The following is a 22,299-nucleotide window of genomic DNA, read 5'->3' as shown; positions in this document are numbered from 1 at the left end:
TACGCCATTCTCCTGCCTCAGCCTCCCGAGTAGCTGGGACTACAGGCGCTCACCACCTCGCCCGGCTAGTTTTTTGTACTTTTTAGTAGAGACGGGGTTTCACCGTTGGCAAGGCTGGTCTCGAACTCCTGACCTCAGGTGATCTGTCTGCCTAGGTCTCCTAAAGTGCTGGAATTACAGGCACCAGCCACCCCACCCAGCTGAGTTGATGTTCTTATATTCCTAGTTTGTTGAATGCTTTTATCATGAATACTTTAAATGCATTATTTTCTTAAATTATATAGAAAATGAAGTGTGAAATTGCAAACCAAAGTTACAGTAATACTAGCTTTTGAACTAATAATATTTTTTTCAAAAAAAAATATATATATATATGTATTTTTTTTTTTTTTGAGACGGAGTCTCACTCTGTCGTCCAGGCTGGAGTGCAGTGGCCGGATCTCAGCTCACTGCACGCTCCGCCTCCCGGGTTTACGCCATTCTCCTGCCTCAGCCTCCCGAGTAGCTGGGACTACAGGCACCCGCCACCTCGCCCAGCTATTTTTTTGTATTTTTTAGTAGAGACGGGGTTTCACCGTGTTAGCCAGGATGGTCTCGATCTCCTGACCTAGTGATCCGCCCGTCTCGGCCTCCCAAAGTGCTGGGATTACAGGCTTGAGAAGATATACGTTTAAAACCTGCTATCCCTTAAAGATTTTGCTCATTGTCCTGTAATCAGCACGCTTCACTCTCCTCTCAATACTCAGGTGCTAGGCTGCTGTGGCAGGCAGTGAGGGTGAGGACCTTAGGAAGCCAGGATTGAATACCACAGAACACTCTCCCAATGCTGCTTAAAACCATAGTTTACAACAACCTCGTGTCTTCTGGGTCTCCACTCTAACATTTTCAGGAATTTATTGATCTGCACAGTTGAATTAATTTACCCAATAAATTATAAGTGAATCAACTATGCTAAGCAAAGGTCTACAGATGTAAAACAACACTCAGAATATTCCAAAGGCTTTCCTGATGAAATCAAGACAGCACTGATACTTTTTGCCCAATTCTTTAACTTTGACAATCAATGCTAACATCATCCCATGGTGACCCTACTGTGGTCTAAGAAGATAATATAGATTTCTACATGTGGCACATTCAGACAAATTGCAAAGAAAGGGAATAATTACAACCAAAGGGCAATTGACAAGAAATGACAATCGGTTTTACCAAAGTCTCAAAACTGGCAAGTAATAGAAATTATTCAAGTGCCCTGAATGTTCAAATTCTACTTAGCAGTTTATTGTAGAGAAAAATCTTAAGAAGAGAGAAGATAAAGCCTCAATACGCTAAAATCTTAGAAAAAGTATTTATTTATGTTTTAATAACCTTTTCTTTTTCTATGCCATTGTATTATAACTGGCATGCTATTAATAAAACTAAATTCTTATATTTACTGACTTTAATGACCCTAAGTGCTTCTACTTTTGAAATCATACCTACAGCTGGGCGCAGTGGCTCACACCTGTAATCCCAGCACTTTGGGAGCTGAGGCAGGCAGATAACCTGAGGTCAGGAGTTTGAGACCATCCTGGCTAACATGGTGAAACCCCATCTCTCCAAAAAAAAAAAAAAAAAAAAAAATTAGCTGCATATAGTGGCGGGCACCTGTAATCCTAGCTACACGGGAGGCTGAGGCAGGAGATTTGCTTGAACCTGGGAGGCGGAGGTTGCAGTGAGCCAAGATTGTACCACTGCACTCCAGCCTGGGAGACAAGAGTGAAACTCCATCTCAAAAAAAAAAAAAAAAATCATACCTATAAATTGTAGTTCATAGAGTTAAATGTTTGACTGAAAAAAAAATAACCCTAATCCACTGACACCACTATATTTGCAAATAAGTATACCTAAATACTTCAAACCATATTATCCATTTATCTTTTGAGAGTTTTCTGCTGAACTTTGATCATTTTCTATTATTTCTACTTAGCAGTGGGAGAAGAATCAGTAAATTACATGCCAGTATACCTGATGTTATAAAATCCTCTTTATAAGATTGTTTGCTTCCCAGTGTTTTATTTTACATTCGTAACTTAGTATCAGTGCTCCTTGTTCTGCAAACAAATTAAGATAAAATAAACTTAAAAGTGTTTTATATAAAACAACTTTAAACCACAAACTTTCTAGGCAAGGCTCCTCGCAAAAAAAAATAAAATAAAAAATTTAAAAAAATTAAAATTTAAAATCCAATAATGCAGAAAACATTGTATAATGAGTAAAAGTAGATAATAATATCCTGAAAGCAACCAGACCTCAGCATGAAGTATTTGTATTCAGAAATGTGGGGAAAAAGTACTTAGCCCAAAGTCCTTACATAAATGTTACTTGAATTTTACCCTAGGAGTGAGTCTGCAGTGATTCACCATACTATCTCAGCAAAATAGCTGAGTTCAGTCTCCTTTTACACTATGCTGAAATCAGAATAAAAATGCCCCCCTTATAGTAAGAATTAAGATATTTTTCTTAAACTCTATGATTACAAAACACTCTATAAAACAACATCCCCATCAACAAGCACCCAATCCTTCCTCCATAAACCCAATTCCTGTTACTGAAGGTTGGGCAGAATACAATCGAGAAGATAAAATATTATGTAATGAAGTGCTTATTGGATTGGGGATTTACTACTCTAAATGTTTTAGATGCATTTTTATTTAGTTCTTACAGTAACTCACTAAAGTGGGTACTGTTACTATCCCCATTTTACAGATTATTAAACTAAGTCCCCTCAAGGTGCAGTGACTTGCCCTCTCACAGCAAAGTCTAGATTCAAATATGAGTGCTCTGGCTCTAAACTGTATATAGTTCATTAGAACACCGCCTCCCTGAAAGGGTGTGTAACTGAAAATGACAAGCAGTACAATTAACTGCTTATTCTCAAGTGTTTCTGAAGTTTTCTCTTTTCTACTTCTAAACTCTCGAGCCAGAGAACACACAATTGAGACATAAGAACAAAAAAAAAAATTCAGCCAAGATATAGCCTTGTTTTATTCTACCTCATAGCATTATACTTTGAATAAAAGAACCATAGAAATTTATATTTACCACTGATTTCCACTAATAATTAGTAATAGGGTATTTTCTAATTTCCCTATGGTTTCTTTAGAAGCACTTCTGATTTTTTATACTTTTTACAACATTTTGTGTTTTAAGTGTCTCTCATTCCTCAAGAATCTTTAAGTCCACTGACAATGTTAAATTTGGAGATTGGGAAAAGATTATTCCCTTCCTTCATTATTTAACTTGGGTAAAATCATCAGTGAGGCCTTTCTCAAAGCATCTTGAGATTTAATTTGAGTTTCTGGTTCCTACAATGGTCAAGTTTTCTATATTTCAAGATACTTAACTAAGAGATCAGCCAAAGCAACTGTGAATTCCAGAAGTAGGATGCTGAGTTGCACTGTGCACTTTTTAAGGAATTCTAATTAATCAGAATGCCATTCTTCAGCCACACCCAAGGCTATTATTCTAGAGACTATTCATACTATTTAACAGTTACAGAGTATTTGGAATATTGAAAGTATACTACGAGTAAAGAAAAGCCCCATAATTGATTTGTCAATGTTTTGTTCTCCTATTTTTCTATTGGCATGTTCTTTACATGCCCTCAATAAATATTAAACACTCAGACAATTCACTATTAGGATGGCAAGCAAACCTTTAGAATGTCGCAACAGTAGAGTGAAGAACAATGCACCTAATTGAAATGGCAGGGTAATCTGGAAAATAAAATTGAGTTGCTGCAAATTCCAAATTCCAGAATAAAAATGTTTATACTCACTTAAATGCAGATTGTTACTGCCTTTGAATAATTATTAGAATAAAAATAATTGAACACCAACAATACACTTGATATGCACCGAACAAGCATATTCTACATCTCTCTGTTATTTTGTGCAAAGAAGTACAGGACATAATCACTCAGATGTTTTTCTTGCTTATTTTGTTATTAAACACAGCTTTTAAAATCCCAAAATATAATGAAACAATAGGCCAAACCACCAAATACACAAATAGTGCTATAAACTTTATGAACAACATTCTTCAGAAAATTCTGGAACACATTAAGGACAGGGAAAGCAGACTGAAAGAAAGGAAGGGGGTTAAATAATTCTACAACTGAATATCTTTCTTTTTCTTGAACATATTAATTTATCATCAATTTCAATTCAAAATGTAAAATTCCTGTTTCTCTTTGTTAGAAGCTAGAGCCAAGAAAACTATGACAATTAAAATGAAAATGGCAAACTACATTTGCATCTGGAGATATGAAATATAAACATGTAATGACTCTATAAGAGATAATATTTATCTGCAGTCTGAGGGTAATCCTTATTATCTACTTAGGGTTATACCACATTGGCAGAGATGCCACCCTTATCTCATGAAGATGAATTCCATATGCTCTGTAGAGTTATAGTAAAATTCCCACAAATAATGTATATGATAGAATGTAAATAAATAATAAATTTATATGTTCAAGAGTGAAGGGCAGGGTGGTTTCTCATGACACTGCATCTCTTAGGAAGGAACAATTTTAAATGAAAGTAATGTTCAATGGTGATTTATCACAAATTGTTTACACTAAAATATTCTCAAGCGTGGATTTTAAAACAACTTCAGATCTGGTGGGAACTTTCAAGTAAATGTTGCAACTAAACCCACAATGCCTAATTATACCGCTAAAGTTTCTGTTCTGATTGAAGCATAATAGCAAATAGCGCCTTACCTATTTGCTGTTATTTTAAATTTTCTATATATGTGTTGGCTGGATTTTATGATCAATGAAATGTGTAGGTTTAAAATGTCATATACGAATTTCTCTATGAAACACAGAGCTTTTTTTTCCTTCAGGAAGAAAAATTTTAATATGCAGCAAATATATAGGAAGGCTATATATTGAAAAATATCCAAAAAGAGCCCACCTGCGCTAGCTAGTTCGCCAGGACGTTGTATGTAAAAAGTATTCCTCCACCTCTCTAAAGTATCTCCATTTTGAAGCTCTGTAGACAAACACTCCACTTCATGTAAATAGCGTAAGCATGCCTTTAGAATTTCAGACATTGTACACCATTTAGTTTGAAATTAAGTTTTCAAATTGCTAAGGAATAATCTCTGAATAACAGAAAACACTACAGGTCACAGTTAATTATAGCTTGTCTATCAAATTAAGTTAATATTCAAGAACACATCCAAATAGTTATGGAGACATTAAGAGGAGGTTTATTGTCAAAGAAATTCTTATTCATTCAGCTTCTAATATTTTTAAAAGAAGAGACATAAGCCTTTTACAAGTTGAGATGGAATAAGGAAACTCTGGGTTTACAGTCAAATTGCTCTCTTCATTGTCCTTTTGACAGCTGTGTCAATTTCATTATAAACTTCATTTTCCAGAGTTTCATAATAGTCATAAACACACTTCACTTTAAAGAGTTTCTATGGGACGTAATATGAATGCAAATTCAGAATAAAATGCAAATCATGGAGGTCTGGGACCAAATATGGACAATCAGTTAAGAATACAGTTGCTGAAAATAAACATTTAGGCTTTTAGAGGAAGAACCAAAGGGGCTGATATTAATCTTTACACCAAGTGTTCACAGCTCTAGGGAAGACAAATAAGAATAACAGTTTTCAGTTTTTCACTTAATTGTAAAGCACAGGTTGGGAATATTTGATGACTTTGGCCTCTATTCATTCCTGTTTTGAAGTGAGTAACATTCTTCATTTTCTCACGAAAATAAACCCACATATGGGTAATAACCCACAAGGCACTCCAGTAGGAAAATGAGACCTACCAAACTAGCTCAAGTTCAAATCTCAGGCATAGAAGCTTTCCAAAGGGTGGAAAAAAAGTGATCAGAAAAAGAAAGTGCTACATATAGTTCGATCTTGCTAAATAATAACCAACCACCCAGAAATTTAAAGCTAATGGATAATAAACATGCTACCATATTATAAAGTGTAAGGAAAAATCTATAGAAATGGAAATTCACAAGTAACGATTCATTCTAAGCTAGCTTATGTGGTCAGGTATTGATAATAGAATGTTGTCATATATTGATATTAGAGTAATTCTAATATCACTCAAAATATTATTTACTGATATCTTCTAAATGAGTTAAAATAATATATATTTAAGTCCATTGTAAAATGTAAGACTTTGTATTAGGTTAAAATGTAAAAGAAGCAGCACAACTATAACAGTTGCTAACGTTTGTTAAACTCATAAGGTTTTTTTAAAGTTTCACTTAGTAAACTTATCGATAATAATAGGCATTTTATTTTTTTTGAATAATATGATTTCATTTAAGGATATTTTGGTCTTGTTTTTGAGACAGCATCTTGTTATATTGCCCAAGCTGGCAACTCCTCAGCTCAAGTGATTCTCCTGCCTCAGCCTCTGGATTAGCTGAGACTATAGGTGCATGCCAGGATTTTATTTGAGTTTTTTAAAGAACCATAACATTATGCTTTCAAGGTTCTTTACTTCATGAGTATAAATTCTATTAATTGTAAATGGAGTTATGAAGTACAAGGGAAGAATCCATTGTAGAAACATATTTTTGAGAATTACAAATAAGGTAAAACTTCTTTTCTCAACGTATTTGTCCTCCATTAGTGTATGCCATATAAATAGGTCCATATGTCATGGAAAAACCATAATATGGTTACTTTATATCTTAAAACAGATATAGCTATATAATTTGTGTCAATTTCATTATAAACTTCAATTGTATTGATATACAGCTATACAGCTTGTATTTATTTGATTGTATGTACTCATGACACCAATAAACAACAGGTGTATAGTTCAGTATGTGTACAGATGAGCATTTTTCCATCAGAGAATCAACCCTTGATAGTATATTTTAGTCAGTTTTAGAAACTCTGAACCAAGAAGTCAAGAATATAAAATAATTTAAAAATATTTGCACTCTTGTATTTTCTTTTAACAAGAACATACTTTCTAGATTAAGAAATGCTATTTGGCAAAAGAGTGTTTGAAGAAAGTGTAGTAAAAGGTTGCCAATTGCTTTAATTCTGTGCACTTGAATGCATTAAATTGATCAAAATTGGATTCTAGTGACAAATATTTAAATGAATATATTCTCACTTATTTCACATAGTATCCTTTATACCATTTATTCAAATGTCCAATTTATAAGTGTAGGGATTCCAGCAATTGGCCAATGTAGGTATACTTCCTGGAGAGTCTGTTTAAGATTCCAAAAGGCTTCTCTGAATTCCTATAATCCTGAAATCATGGTATGTTAAATTAAAGATACAGTGAAGATGTTCTTTTATCTTTTACACTACATCGACACACTCATTTGCTTGAACTTTTCAAAATTGATTTTAGACACCCATGGTTTATTTGCATATGTTAAAGACAGCAAAATATTCAAAATTTTACAGGATGCCAAAAATCAAAATTTGTAATTATGATTAAAACTTAAATTGGGAGACTGTATTTCATATGTTTTAGACCAGAACTTTTTATACAGGTATTACATTCTGATATTTCCTGCTTAGTAAGAAGAGCAAGTCCAGCGGGATTTAGAGCAGTGTTGTTTTACTTGGGATTTGGAAAATCTTTAAATCTATAATAACATCTGTACAACTGTCAGATAAACTGTGTCACATGTTTCTATTTTCATTTCTTTATTTGTAAAAGAATACTTTCCCATAATTTTTATTTAATTCTTAAATATTAAATTTTTTTGCACTCAGGAGAAATGGCAAATAATTTTGTTTCGATTATGTCATAAAGTACTACTTTGATTCAAATATGACAGACATCATAATCCACAAAAGGCCATGTAAAATGCTACCGTTGCAAACATTTAAGACTGTGTAACAAAAATGACTGAGAACTGTATCAGTTTACTATCCTTCAACTATTTCCCTGACAGTGGAGTCAAATAATTTTGAATTATAGACCTTCTTACAGGAAGCCTTATTTCATGTTCATTTTTTGATCATTTCTCTGCTAGTCCCTATAGGAATTTGGCTGTATGCCGACTTTCCTTTAAAAGTTTTTGTGTACATGCTTGGGTTGTGTTTGATGATTAAATGATCATTTATTAAAACTTTAGCATTTCCCATTTGTTTGACATATTTATGTTTCATAAGAAAATATTGTTGTTGCAATGGAAAGCATAACATTACCAATACGAGAATACTTCATTTAAATTCATGTTGACAGTATTTTCATTTATGGCAAGTGTCTTAGTATAATTTGTTATGCATTCTTCATTCTTCATTCCAACTCCACCTGTGAGGTAAGCTAGGGAAGGTAAGCTAGTTTTAGGACAGTAGGCCCCATGGTAATACTTTAGTCTATCTACTTGGCCTTAATAAACGTAAGTTTATACTAGGGGAGCACAAATAGTCTTTGTTTTTTAAGAGTATAGAATTTTACTGGGTTTTTTTTTTTTCTTGTCACCCAGCCACAGCTGTGTTTTAAATCTTTTGGGACTAAGACAAACATTTAAAAATTCAAACATATGAGTGTTTGAAAACATAATGATTTACAATTTATATATTTTCAAAGTTGGACAATTCTAGCATGGTATTTCAGTTACTTTTTTGAAAGCCCAGCCCACATTTTAATCCTTTTTTCTTCCTTCTCTTCTTCCTCTATTATTTAAGATTCTCCATGTTTTCTAATACAAGTCTTTAAGTTAGGACCAATAGCTATATAAAACAACTACTCTATATATTTCAGAATGGTGAGCAATGGAGTCATTCTGGTAGGAGAAGAATTGCTATTTGAATGACCTACTGCCATGGAGCTAGTTAAATCACTGAACAATAGTTACTGTTATGAGGTTTTACTTTGTACAAAGTAGCATTAGTATCATTGCTTTCCATTATTCATGCAACTTGCACTGGGGACTTCCACTGAGAGAGAGATTGAAAGAGAGAGAGACAAGAGAGAGAGAGAAGCTATGCAAAGGATATTTTTGTAGTATTAGCGTTTGGACTTAGAGACATTTACCAATGTAATTGATCTCAACCTATCTGCATACATGCTGTATTTTTTCCCCTTGTTTTTTCTAGAATGTTTTAAAAGTGTCCCTATTAAGAATCAATACATCCCTACTCTGAAACTCACACATAAATACACACTAAAAGCCAACCAGAAAGTAACAATAAAAATATACCCGGTAAACAACTAACTTTTAATTCAAAGGGTGCTACGTAATAAAGGGCCTAGAATGAACATCCCAATTAGCCAGTGTAGTGACAAGCAGTCAACACCTTATTATTTAATCATTAAAGAGAATCTTGCCATAATTTCCCTTTGACATATATTTTAAAAGGAATTAAGACTATGTCACATGACCCACAACACAATCAAATGTAAAGTTAGGTGATGCTAAGACTTTATCACTTGCAAGTCCTGTGGACTGAGAGGTTTCAGGATTAAGGCATTAAGTGGGAAGCTACGAAGCATTTACAATTTAAATAAGATGTATCCAAATGGAAGCATTTAAAAACAAACTACCTGACAAAGGGACCATTTTTCTGCCTCCCACTGTTTGTGTACACTTTTCTTATTGGATGACAAGGAATTGCAGACATTTCTAGTATTAGTAAATATTCGCTGGCCCTATCTATTTGCCTCTAAAGCAGCAGATCCAATCCATGCAGGACATTAGGTTGCTTCTTGCTCTCCCAGCCCCATCCCTGACTGTGACACCTCCCCTAAAGGGAAAGCTTAAATCTCCCTTGCAAAAATCTCCCCCGCTTCTTCGGAGGGGGGCGTTTTCTGTCAAGTTCCACCTCAGTTCAAAGGATTTTAAGCCAAACTCTGCTTCAGAAACAACATTGTGAACTTTTGAAATAAAACAATCGCCATCAGAGTTCCCAAGCCCACTTGGGAACCAAAGCGCACTGGACCCGGCCGCCCCAGATCCCAGAGGCCTGGTGGCCCTGCGCTCTCCAGTCTGGGCTGCACAGCCCTGGCGGCCGTCCCCCGGGAGCTCGGCAGCACTTGGCATTTAACCTGCCTGGCGAGCGTGGTTCTCTGGTTCCATATCTGCAAGCCATATTACTTCTCCCCAGACGTCAGAGACATATCTGGATTAACATGCAACAGGGCGCCCTGGGCAGCCCGACAGCCTTCGCCCAGGAGCTGCTAAATGCAGATTCAGACGAGGACCCCCCGGAGAGCTGCTGTTGAATAAAAACTGTAATCCAAAGGGACCATTTCTCTGCCTCCCGCTGCTTGTGGGAAGAGCCAGAGCCACCGCTGAGGCCGAAGCACAGACCTAGCTAATCTCGGCTCGCTACCGGCAGGCGTGGCCACCCCGGGAGGCGGCCCTGGGGGCCCAGAGACTCTGCTCCGCTCTCCCCTCTCTCCCAGCGCGTTCTTGGAGTGGAAAATGCTTAGATTCAAGAAGTGGCGCGCAACAGAAGCGGCCTAGGAAGTCGACTGCTCCTTCCTGGAGCGCGGCCTAAAGTCTAGCAACTGGGTGGCCAGGCCTCTCCCCGCCTAACCCCTCTTGGCGCCCCCAAATCCACCCAAGGGCCCCTAGAACACGCGCCCCGCCTCCGGTCGAACCCGCATCGTTCTCTGAAATCAAGCAGGTTCAACCCTCGCCTCGACGCCTAGCACCATGGCCCCCCTCTCCCTCTGCTCCGGGGTCGCAGCCGGGACCTCGCCCCACGCTGAGGCCGGGAAGCCCCTGGCGCCCCTCGCTTCCCCCAGCCTCGGGGAGCCCGGAACATCCAAGCCGAGCCTAGACCGCGGCGGTCAGGAGAGGGCGCCCAGGAGGCTCGCGCCCGCCAAGGTAGCTCTCTCTCGCAGGGACCTCCAGGCAGCCCCAAGAATGGGGGTGGGGGAAGGAACCTGAGTGTGGGGAAGAACGGGATTACAGCTTCTACTGGTGTCTTAATCCTATTTTAAAAATAAATAAATAGGAAAGAGAGAAGAAAGAAAAGAAAGAAAAAAGAGCGAGAGAGCGAGAGAGCGAGAGAGCAAGAAAGAAAGAGGAAGGGAGGAAGGGAGGAAGGGAGGAAGGGAGGAAGGGAGGAAGGGAGGAAGGGAGGAAGGAAGGAAGGAAGGAAGGAAGAGAGAAAGAGGGAAGGAAGGAGAGGGGGAGGAAGGAAGGAAGGGAGGGAGGAAGGGAGGAAGGAAGGAAGGAAGGAAGGAAGGAAGGAAGGAAGGAAGGAAGGAAGGAAGGAAGGAAGGAAGGAAGGAAAAGGACTGAACTAGCGCTACAAGGCCAAGTGGATTTCCGCCGACTTAGCCCTCCGAGATACCGCCTAGTATCAAAGTCGTTGATCCCAGGTCCCCGCGCTGGTGGCAGTCTTCGCGCCCTCCGAGGAAAAAAAGTAAAATAAAATAAATCGTGCCGCCAACGGGCCCTAGAGACAGAGGGGTTAATGAGCTAACAAGGCCCAGCGTTTTCACAGCACGAGAAGCGTCCAGTCCCGGAGCGCACCCTCTGCGGAGGCTCAAACTGGCTGGGCTGCATTCGCAGACAGGTGGAGAGGCCATCCTTCCTGCCTGGCCCCCAGGACGCCGCACTAGGGGTTCAGCGGCCCGGAGGGACAGGCCAGCAGGCTCCAGTCCGGAGAACTGGCGCCCACCAGGCGCCCTGGTGCTTCACTCGTCGCGCCTCAGCTCCCCAGGGCAGTGGAGCCCACCGGCGTCCGTGGCACTGTACCACATGCGCCCAGCGCTTTGCACTCCCCTCTCCAAACCTGACCTTGAGTTTGCTGTCCTCCGACCAGCTGAAACCCGGGTGAGCCCCAGGGGGCCACACAAGCAAGCCCACGCGCAAAGGCCAACAGCGCCACGAGCTCAGCCAAAGCGTCGAAGCCCACTCTTAACCAGCGGGGACCAGAAATCAGATTCTCATTTTAGAGGTAGAAGAGAATAAAATGCGAATTTTTATCCAATACAATTGCATACCAATCTTTGCATATCTTAAGTTAAGGGAATTGGGTAACCAAAGTTTAGGGAAGGAGAAGGGGGGAGATCCATGATAATATATTAATTTTTGTATTCTCTCTCCCCCCTCCAAAAAATCCCCATAACTTTGTTCTTTTATCTTTGACTTTAATAAAATAATGATTCCTTGAGAAAATGGGGTATAAATCTTCATTTTGGAGGCAATTAAAGTGTTGATTTCATTCATGCCCCTAAGCGATTCTTGTAATTTGCTCAAATAGCTTTATGTACCCAGCACTCCGGAGCTTTTAGAATCCCATTTTCTAGTTAGGCTTGTTGGATTGCAATTTTTATTCCACAGCAGCTACTCGAGGGTTCCTCAGCAGAATCTACACTCAACAGCTCCCGGGCGAAGGCTGGCGGGTTGAACCAGACTTGAGGCCCGGGCAGCCCGCGGGGGCCAAGGCTGGGAGCCGCCTGCAGTTTTCCCACCTCTGTGGGGCCGCACCGGGATTGCGCACTCTGCGTGTTCTGTGCACTCGTCTACACTGCCGAAAGTTTCCAACTCTCCAGATCACAGTGCGGACCCGGCACATTGGCACTTTTAAATCTCTGCTCTGCCTGTTTCCCGCTCCCCATGGGCAAAAGAGGAATTCAGCCTGTGTCGCGGGGGTTGCCCAGTGAAAATCAAGCTGAGAATGTATTTTAAGAGGATGATGTTGAGAGAAGAAAACCATAAGATGACACTAAGAACCAGGTGTCAGGCACTCCGACAAGGACTGTACAAGACAGCCACTGGCCAACAGAGATCATGGCAGAGCTTGCAGAGTAGCTGGCCTTTGGCTTAACAAAGGCAGGCTGATCTCTTCCCCCAAGTCTGGACTCACGTGCCGAGTCAGAAAGAGAAACAGCTCTGGGCCTTCACTTATACAGGGGGGAAGGTTGGGAGGGTGCAGAGCAGGCCAGCTACCCAAATCTCCAGACGCCTTGCAACAATTCGCAACAGAACTGTTCTGAGCCCTGTTTCATCTCACTCACTCCACACGTTTTCACTTTCATTGCATTTTTGCAACTCCTTTGGACCAATCCAGAGATACAGCCACAGGAGAGAGAAAGGCACCCTGGGAGCAAACAGTGGTGTTGGGGTGACACAGAGAGAGACATTCCCTCAGCAACTCCAAATAAAAGTCGTCCCTACTTAGTAACGCATCGGAAGAAGGGCCTGGAGGGAGGACAGGAGAGGAGGGCGCGCAGCAAGCCAACCCTCAGTTGAGAGCAAAGGCGGTGCGAGTTCCCCCACCCTCCTTACCCAGGGAGCCGCCGGGGTTCCCCTGATGCTGACATGTCCACAAGCTGCCAACCCAGAGGGCCCAGAGCACATACCAGCTGGAGGATGAGTGGAAAGAAGGAGGGGAAAAGTCCATATTTATCTGTTTTTATAACCTCGGCCTGGTCTTATTTTTTCTATTAAGTACAATAAAATGGGCGAGCTTGCAGTGAACAGCACACAAAGCAATGTTCAGTGAGGTCTAGAAGCGTTGGGCCGAGGAAAACTGACAAGACAGGCTAATGAACCGTACAGACAGGGAGAAAATAGCCAGCATTTGCTAGATTTCAAACCCTCGCTGTCTCTCTTAGACCACCTATCTTGGATTTATTCCTAATAAAATAAGAAATAAGCAGACCCTACACTTTTCTTTTCTTGAAGATAGAAGGGGGGAAAATGCTCCAGAACAAAGCCCCTACAATCAGAGGCGGTCACTGGCAGTTAACACTCCCATTATTGTAGAGGGTAAATAAAATAAAGACAAAAATTAAAAGCGACAAGAAACAGGTCAAGTTTGCTAGCAAAGCTTTTACAAGCTCATCTCTCCAGGTCGAATCCCAGAGCCAGCCTTAATGAAGCAATAATAGCCACATTATTCAAAAATTTTCATTTCGATGGAAATGTATCTAAAAGGGACTTAATCATATGCAAATAATAAAAGGAGGTGGTAGTGACCCAGCAAGCAATATGCATACAGATTTTTTTTTTTCCCAGGGATGTTGAAATTGAAAAGCGCGTACCTGGTCGGTTAGATTTGCTGATCTTGTTATATCTTCACTGTCTGATTTTGATCCTCCTTCTCTATCGTCTATCACCAAATCGATAGGCATTTTCCCTTTCAAACAGCTAATATACCGGTGGCAGAAATTGTCACATAATTCGTGTACCTACATTATGACAGAAATAAAAAAATGGGAATATAATCAGGAGTGCATAAATGACATTGACAAGTGCAATCCACCCCCCTTGTGAGATCCAAACTTCCAAATAGGGGAAACACAGGGCAATTGTCCTCCAGAGACCCCCAGATGCATCCAGAATTAGGAATAACTTTCTTTTCTTGCAAAATAGAGATATCCCAGAAAATTGACAGTGACAAGATGATTCACAGGCTACAACATATTCAACACCCGTGTTAAATTCATCTGCTCCTGGGGCTGTGGTCATTAGAGAGGTGACCTGCGTAGGTGACATTTAAGGTAAACTATTTAATTTCATCCAGTGACTTTATCATAAATTCCTTTCCAATGTGTCTAAGGAAAAAATGTATATCTGTGTATATATGCACATATATATTCTCCAAAGAACCTGTACTGTGGTGGCATAGAATACATGCCTGACAACCCAAGTCCTTATTATATTTGTAATAAAGGTTTTTATCTCTAAGGGTCATATTTTAGAACACTTTCTTTAAAAAAAAAAAAAAAATGGAAGGAAATCAAGTTGCCAGTACTCCTGATATAAGAAAACATACAGCCACAAAAACATATCAAATTGATTTTTCTTTTTTTTTACAAAAAGGAGAAGGAATGCCTCAAAATATTTAGGTGTAAGTGCGGAGGTTTCCTACAGGCCCCAGGCATCAGTGACATGCAAAAATTCACAAGAAATCCCAGTGTGCTTGCAATTTAATGTTAGTTTGAATTACAATGCATTAAGTTTTTATTGCTGAGATTTATAGAACAGCTAGCAAAATCATGTTATCCCACACCCTTTCCTGAGTGTGAAAGTGGGGTGTGTGCAGGATTCACAGATTCAAGAAATTGACACAACTATCAACTCTGCTTTGTCTCTGTAAAACGTTTAATGTGCCTCCCCACCACCTCCTCCAGACTCCTTCCCGCTCCTCCTCCTTCTCCCCTTCTGCCTCTCCCCTGTGTCTGATCTGCCGCTGCCCTCAGGACTGTCTTCCAGAAACTCACAACAACTGAACAAAACTTTTTTCTCCCTCAGAGGTAGCAAAGAAGAGGAGGAAGAGGATGAGAAGAGACAACAGAGGTATTAACCTGTGAAACCACCTCAGAGCAGCATTCTAAACATCAGCTGGGATGCACAGAATTGCAACTATTTACACAAAGCCAGCAAGTTATTAAGAATGAACACAAGGCTAGGGCGTTTGTGATCCTGGTTTTAGTGGCTGAAATTGTAATTAAACTGCGAAGAGAAATGGACGCTAAGATTGGCCTTGACACTAATTACCAGAAAGAAAGACATTTATGCAAATGTATCAGAAGGCTGAACTTCAGCCATTCTGAACCCTCCCCCTCTGTGTGTTTCGGGGTAAGGGGTAAGTAAAAGGAAAAGAGGCTAGAGAAATTACCTTCTCTAATTCCAACAGATGAAACCTTAATACTTGTATGGCTTGAATCATCTGCAAAGATACAAAAACAATAAGCACCCCATTCCTGCTTGCAGAAAACTGGCTGTCACAGCTCTACCATCTCCAGCCCACCCCCTCCCACCAGTAAATAGAGTTATTTTGATTTATGGCAATAACACTAAAACTTAATAGCAGCAACTGGGTACCATCTAGAGGTTTATATTTCTTAAGGAGAAAAAAATAGCTAAAACAACAACAGAGCATCTAAGTGGGGCTCATAAACACTCTCCTCCCCCATGGCTCTCCCCTTTCTCAGTGCCACTGGTCCCACCCCACCCCAAAAGGGCCACAACACTGGACTAAATGTGTCCTTGGAAGGACTGGACAGAAAAATATTTCAAATGGCCCTCAAACTGTGGCTTTTCCCATTGCAAAGTTTCTGCTGCCTTCCTTACACCTTTCAGGCAAACTGGTTGTTTAGGGGCTCTGGTCCGGTGGCTGCCCTCGTGATGGGACTTAGAGGGCTGGGAAGTCCGCAAAGTTTAAGCACACACGCTGACAGGCCGGGAGATAAATCCCCGCGCTGATTAGAGCTGCGCAGCCCGGCTGTCATAAAAAACAAAAGCTCGCGTTTCCCAGCGCCGGCTCGCCCGGCCCCTCTCGAGATGAATTTATTTCCCCGGGATCTTGTCCCGGACCAGTTGTCCGTGGACAGAAACATTTGCAGCCAACCTGCAGGCACGGGAAGACCGGTCTAGAAATCTCAGGGCTCTCAAAGCAAAGCTGAGGGCGCTGGAGGTGGGAGGTGGGGGATGGGGGTGGGGGGATAGGGTCCGCTCTTACCAAGTTATCCAGTTCTGGATTAGAAGAAAATAGAGGTTTTTCTGCGCGAATCTAAATACAAGTGAGAAGGAGAGGGGAGAGGGAGGGGAGAGAAAAAAGAAAGAAAAATTTGAAATCTGGTCGCCTTCCTAGTTTCTTGCCTCATTACCCTGTTGGGGGCAGGATGTAACCCTTCGGGAGGGACCCGGTGACACCGAGTTCGTCCCGCGCAGAAACATTTCAGTGTGAATTAAGCTGAAAACAAGCCCAGAGCTCAGTCTTACTTCTACTAGCAACTACGGTTCTCAGGGAGGCTGCTCAGCCCACCAAGTCCACAGCAGCTACAACCGTGGTGTTCTAGATTTCATTCTGCAGTGAGCTCTCCACGTTTGCTTTCTGGAGGGTGAGTGGGGATGCAGATGGGTGATTTTAAGTTATCTGCAAACAGACACTCAGACAGAAAGAAAATCTGAGGTTGGAGGTAACACTCATGGCTTAGGGCCGACTATGTGCTGGCTACTTTTGAAAGTGTGCCGTGTGTGTGTGTGTGTGTGTGTGTGTGTGTGTGCGCGCGCGCGCGCGTTTGTGTGTTGGGGAAGGGGGGGCTCTCCTTTTGTTTCTTTTACTTTTTAACATTTATTTTGCTGACCTGTTTGGCGAACACGGCTATATCTTCATTGAAAGACTCTGACGAGCAGACGTCCCCGCCCGCCACCCCTGGCTCTCGGGGGGTACAAGTAGCTAATTCACATTTCTCAAAAATCAGTGCTAAGAGAGGGAAGAGGGGGTGTCTGCAAGAAAATACAACAGTCACAAACAACATAATGGTTAGTCCCCAGTCAATGGAAAAAGGTGCCCAAGAAAAACGCCGGAGGAGCAAGAGGAACAGACCCCCTCTCGGATTGTGTCATCTACTTTTTTCCTTTTCCTCCCCGCCCCCCCCCGCCCCCCGACCCAGGTGACCGCTCACCTCCCCTTCCTCCTGGAGCCCTGAAGTCGGAGGCCCTGAGCCATGGACGGTATCTGAGGATCGGTTTAGCGTATCTGGCCGGAGAAATTGGCAACATTTGCTACGAATAAAACCCAAGCGTTTCCAGCAGCCATTTTGAATTAAGTTTCCCACCCGACAAGCCCTCGTCCCCTCCACTGCACATCCAGGATCTGGTGGAGGAGAAAGGCGCCGGGCGGAGGGGTGGGGAGGGCTGGTTCCTGCGGGTTCCTCCTAGGCGGCCGCGCGAAGCCCAGGCTCGGGGGATCTCGGTGCAGGCGCTCAGCTAACTTGGGGAAAGGACGTCCATGGCTGTGGGGCCGACTGTCAACGGGCTGCACCTAGGGATCCCGACCCCAAGACCCTCGGAGAGCCCGGAGGCTCCTCGTCAGCTCCTCGCACACTCCCCTCCCTTCGCAGACGGCCCCCACCGCCCTCCAAAGAAAGTTCCTTCCAATGTTCCTGCGGTACAGCCTTTCATTTTGTCTCTGCGAAGTGGCAAAGCAGCTAGTATTGCGAGGGGCCTAGATGTCGCTTGTCTCAGCCCATAAAAAAGAAAGAAAAAGAAGAAGAAGAAGAAGAAGAAAGGAAGAAAGAAAAGCTTCTTCTAATACTCAAGGAGGTATCTCAAGTCTTTTATTAGCTCTCACTGCTCAGCTGGGAATTTAACAGTTTGGGGTCCTTTACAAAGCTTCCCCAAATGTTCGGTCCCAGAGCCTAAACCACTTGTAGTTAACGCTGCAGACAGAACGGTGGGATTTAAACAAGCCCATCGCACAAGGGATCAGAAAATAAAGCAAAAAGAGTATATATATATTATTTTGCCACGGAGGGTCAGTGGGTTCTGATTTTTTAAAAATAAATAAATAGAAATAAAAGTTTCTGCAAAGTAAAACGAGGTTCCCAAATTCATCGGCACACAGTAGGCACAAGTGAGTTTCAAAGGATTCTGCTAGTCCAGGGTCTAATCGAATGGCGGAGGAGAAAGCATTGTAAACCGCGGCCAGAAAACAACCTCCGAGGAAGAGCGCCCCGAATTTACTTATTTCTAAATCCTGCAGGTTTCACATTTGAGCACAAAGTGCTAAAACATCTAGAACTTTCTTAATGTGTGTAACAATTCAGAGCAAGCTCCTCTCCTTGACTTCAGTGGTCAAACTCCCTAAATGCAAAACATGTTCCCCCTTGCTTGACCTGCAACTGTCCTGCCTTGGTTTTATTGTGCAGTGGCAGAGCCAGCATAAGGCTGCTGAGTAAACTTAGCAAGTCAGAACAATCAGTGGCTTAAAAGAGATTTTCCCTTAAACTAAAAGTTTCGTTCCAACACAAAGGCGCCTACATTTAGAAACCCCTAACGCTCTCGGGCGAAATCGAGCGAGGAAGGACTCCAGCCCTCTGAGGGAGTGTGAGAGGGGACAAGGGCCCTTTAGCCAGCTTCTTCTGATCTGGGACCCCCTTGCGGGCACTGCCATGGTGGAGCAGGGCACTGAATGTGCACAGAGTGTGTATGGAGATGTAAGGCTTCGGGGATGGCAGGTCACCTCCCCAAATTCTCCATGCAATGTGAATGAAAAGTCACCAAAGATGTAGATCCAATCCAGAGAACTCTGACTTTCCTCTTACCAAGGGCACAGGGAAAGAGGGAAGCATTGAGTCTCAACTAGTTAACCTGCTGCCCATTGTACCTACCCATAAATGGCATCTTTATCTCTCTTTAAAGCGTCATTGACAGAGGAGCCCATGCTGGGGGCCATGGCGTTGGTGTGAGCTGTGTGCGGGTACTGATGCGAGTGCAGAGGAGGCCCGTGGTTCAGGTGGTGGACCGGCTGCATGGACCTGGCTGCATGCGGGTCCCCATACATCGTGGAGGGGATGCCTACTCCATCCATGCCCCCGTAATGGGGTAGATCGTCGTACTGCATGACAAACAGGAGAAAAAGAAGGTTCAGGAGGCCAGGCGGGCAAATGGGAGAACGGCAAGGCACCACCGAGCTTATATAAGGTTAGTCCAGCTGGATCCTTCCACCCGGAATTCGGTGGCCTTTCATCTCTAAAGCTGAGTTTTCTTATTTTAAAATTAAGGCTTTAAGTAAAAATTATAGAATTCTCAGCGAGACTCATCTGGGATGAATGATCTTGCCCTAACTTGTGTCCCTATCAAATAGTTCAGAAATTCAGGCTCCTTTGGCAAGAAGGAAAGAAGAAAGAAGGAGAGAAAGAGCATTCTCCGGAGGGTGGAAGGTGAAACGGGCATGTCTCTGGAGGAAGAAATTCAAAATCACAATAATAAAACGTGCCAGGACACTGCAGCAAACCCGCCTAGTTTCACAGCCCCTTCACATCAGGGGGAATTAAAAAAAAAAAAAAAAAAAAGTTATGATGGGAACAGCTACGCCAAGCACGTGAATTTAGACAGGCTTCTCATTTTATTTCCCTGCCGGCGTGAGGTTAGCCAGTCCTGCAAGACACTGCATTTCTTTTGCTTTCCAAGACAAACTCTGCTAATTATACAAAACTAACTGACCCCTTATAAGTGAAACTCAAAGAAGGATAGCTTTTCCTGAACATTAGAGCTGAATTTAGAATTGGGCAATTCCCCACCCCCAAAGCTAAAGAAAAATCTATAGTTGAAGCAGCTAATATTCTATTTTCTTGTTTACTCTTATGAACTTTCTTTCCAGACTAGAAGTCAAGGAGGCAAATGTTACTCACCAGGTTTAAAGCAAATTCAAAAGCAAATGCACAGAGAACCTCCCATCTTCCTCTTTCAGAAAAAACAAAAAACAAAAAACCAAAAAACAAAAAACTACTTTCATATTGATTGTCATTATTTTTTGTGTGTGAAATTTAGCTATTTAGACTTTTCTAATTGGTTCATTCCAGGCAAGTTATTTTCCCAAGATTTGGAGGCGCTGAGAGTGAAATGATTTTCAAAGAAAGGAGGAATTGCCACTTTCATCTCCTTAAAGCCAGAGGTGTGAAAAGAGTTTGGAAGAACGCTGACATTTGCCTGAACCAAGGGAGTAAAGAAAAATGTGTCAGCCTAGTAACTTTCTTTTGCAAACAGGGCTTTGAGGGCCAGGACACAAATTATGCAAGGAAGGCTTTTTGCAGACCCCCTTTCTTTTAAGAAACTACCTCAGTTGGGTTGTCATTGTCTCACTTTACTCTCACTGCATTTCCATTGAAAAAGAAATATGGGGAAATTAGTATTGTATTTTTAGAGTGAGTAACTGTGTGCTTAGTATTCAATTAGTACAGGGCTTATCTAAGAGAAACTTGCAAAATATTGCCTTGTATACAAATCTATACAAATTGAAATTACTATAAAAAGCTGAATGTTTTCTGACCAAAAAATTGGCTATACTATGACAGTTATTTCCTTTAAAAAGCTAAATACTTCTAGTGATATTAAAGATGAGCATAATCAATAACATATCAGAAGTTTCCAGCTGCATATTTTAGTTTAAACATAACTTTAAACTTCTGATCTCTGAATGTTCAAATTACAGCATTAGGTATCTAGTTAAAAAAAAAAAAAGATGATTGTTTGAGCTTGCATTTTTATTTATATAGCTGCTGGTTAGGAATCTATAGATAAATTGATTCCTTTAATTAACAACTCCAAGTAACATACATAAGTCTACAAATGCATTGAATAAATCCTCTCGCTTTAGGCCACTGCTTTAGGAGCCTCATTTTTTAAAAGAGAGAGAGAAAAAAAGGAAACTTTTTAGCAGTGTCTTTCGGCCACGTTTCAATTTAATCTCACATTTGAGTTCCACAATTGTTTTTTAATACGTACCCTTTGCGCCATCGGCCTCTCTGGCTCCCTTCCTACTTCAACTTCTAATATATCCTCTTTAAGGCCAGTGTGAAAAGAAACAAATATTCAAATTCCCCCGGAAAAAAAAAAAAAAGAAAAAGCACGACGAAAAATCCCTTAACGTCTCCAGCAACGTGAGCTACTGGTCCCAGATCTTCGGTCTACGGGACCTGAAGCAAAGCGCCCGAGTCACTGAGCATAAAAGCGCTCCGTTTCCAAGACAGCAGCGGGGGCAAAAAAAAAAAAAAAAAAAAAAAAAAAAAAAAAAAAAAAAAAAAAAAAAACAGATCTTCTCTCCCCCAAAAATCAGTTAAAAAAAAAAAAAAGAAAGAAAGAAAGAAAAAGAAAAAAAAAAAAGAGCGCCCCTCAGACCCAACTACCAAATCTCATGGCTTTCTGCCACTCCAGCTGTCAATCACAGGCGAGGTTGTCAACGTGGTGAATGAATGATCATCCGCTCTGTCTTCTTCTGGTCAGAACACCTCAAATGTTAATATTCAAATGCACAAAGCCCTAGCGCTCGCTTCCCTTGAATCAGTCCTAATTCCTAATCAGTTTCTCTCTTCTCTCTCTTTCTTTCTCTCTCTCTCTCTCTCTCTCTCTCCCCCTCTCTTTGCAAGTGCTGCACTGGAGGGAGATTAGAGGAGGAGGGTTAAAAAAAATGTCTGTCTGAGTTTGTCTTAAAGGAGCCACGATCGATGCTGCCCGCTTGCAGTCCCCGTGCGTGTGTAAAGTGTGTGTTGCACAGGCGGAGAGGTGGATTCCGACCAGAATGCTAGAACCCGGAAGTAGTGGTGGCCATAACAGGTCGCGTCTTACACAATGCATTGGGCTGCAGCAAGTAGGCTCCTCGGCAGGGGTGGGTGCGCGAAGCGAGCTCTGGCCGCACTGGAGAGGCAGAGAGGCGCTCCATTAAATCGCACGCCCAGGCACAAACACCACACACCCAGGGCACACGCACACAAACGCAGGCAGTAGCCCGCGGCCGCCGGCTTTATTTTCAGTATTCTTTTCTTTCCCTCCCCCTGCAGACTCTCTACCCAAAGCCGACTCTCTTGAAATAAATTGGGAA

The 22,299-nt window shown here is 41.6% G+C and overlaps 1 protein-coding gene across 8 annotated transcripts in view; it reads right to left on the bottom strand.

Annotated features, from left to right (window-relative positions):
- The window catches only part of MEIS1 (Meis homeobox 1), a 251,385-nt gene extending 229,319 nt beyond the window's left edge, over positions 1-22,066 (bottom strand). For 4 of the 8 annotated variants that reach the window (XR_004178292.1, XR_004178294.1, XR_004178295.1 and 1 more), the window contains exons 1-6: positions 21,207-22,066; positions 19,091-19,317; positions 17,063-17,204; positions 16,435-16,485; positions 15,592-15,642; positions 14,012-14,158 (exon numbers count right to left, since the gene is read on the bottom strand). Coding sequence is in view for 4 of the 8 variants with exons in the window: in XM_031655235.1 (XP_031511095.1) it covers positions 14,012-14,158; positions 15,592-15,642; positions 16,435-16,485; positions 17,063-17,204; positions 19,091-19,317; positions 21,207-21,218 (630 nt within the window). In the remaining 4 variants the exon portion in view is untranslated. The remainder of the gene's footprint in view (positions 1-14,011; positions 14,159-15,591; positions 15,643-16,434; positions 16,486-17,062; positions 17,205-19,090; positions 19,318-21,206) is intronic. The other 4 variants (XM_031655235.1, XM_031655236.1, XM_003908743.5 and 1 more) reach the window with 4 other exon arrangements.
- Positions 22,067-22,299: the final 233 nt, after the last annotated feature.

The sequence above is a fragment of the Papio anubis genome, chromosome 14, assembly GCF_008728515.1.
Source record: "Papio anubis isolate 15944 chromosome 14, Panubis1.0, whole genome shotgun sequence".
NCBI classification, from domain to species: Eukaryota; Metazoa; Chordata; class Mammalia; order Primates; family Cercopithecidae; genus Papio; species Papio anubis.
This window is presented reverse-complemented; position numbering and strand designations above follow the sequence as displayed.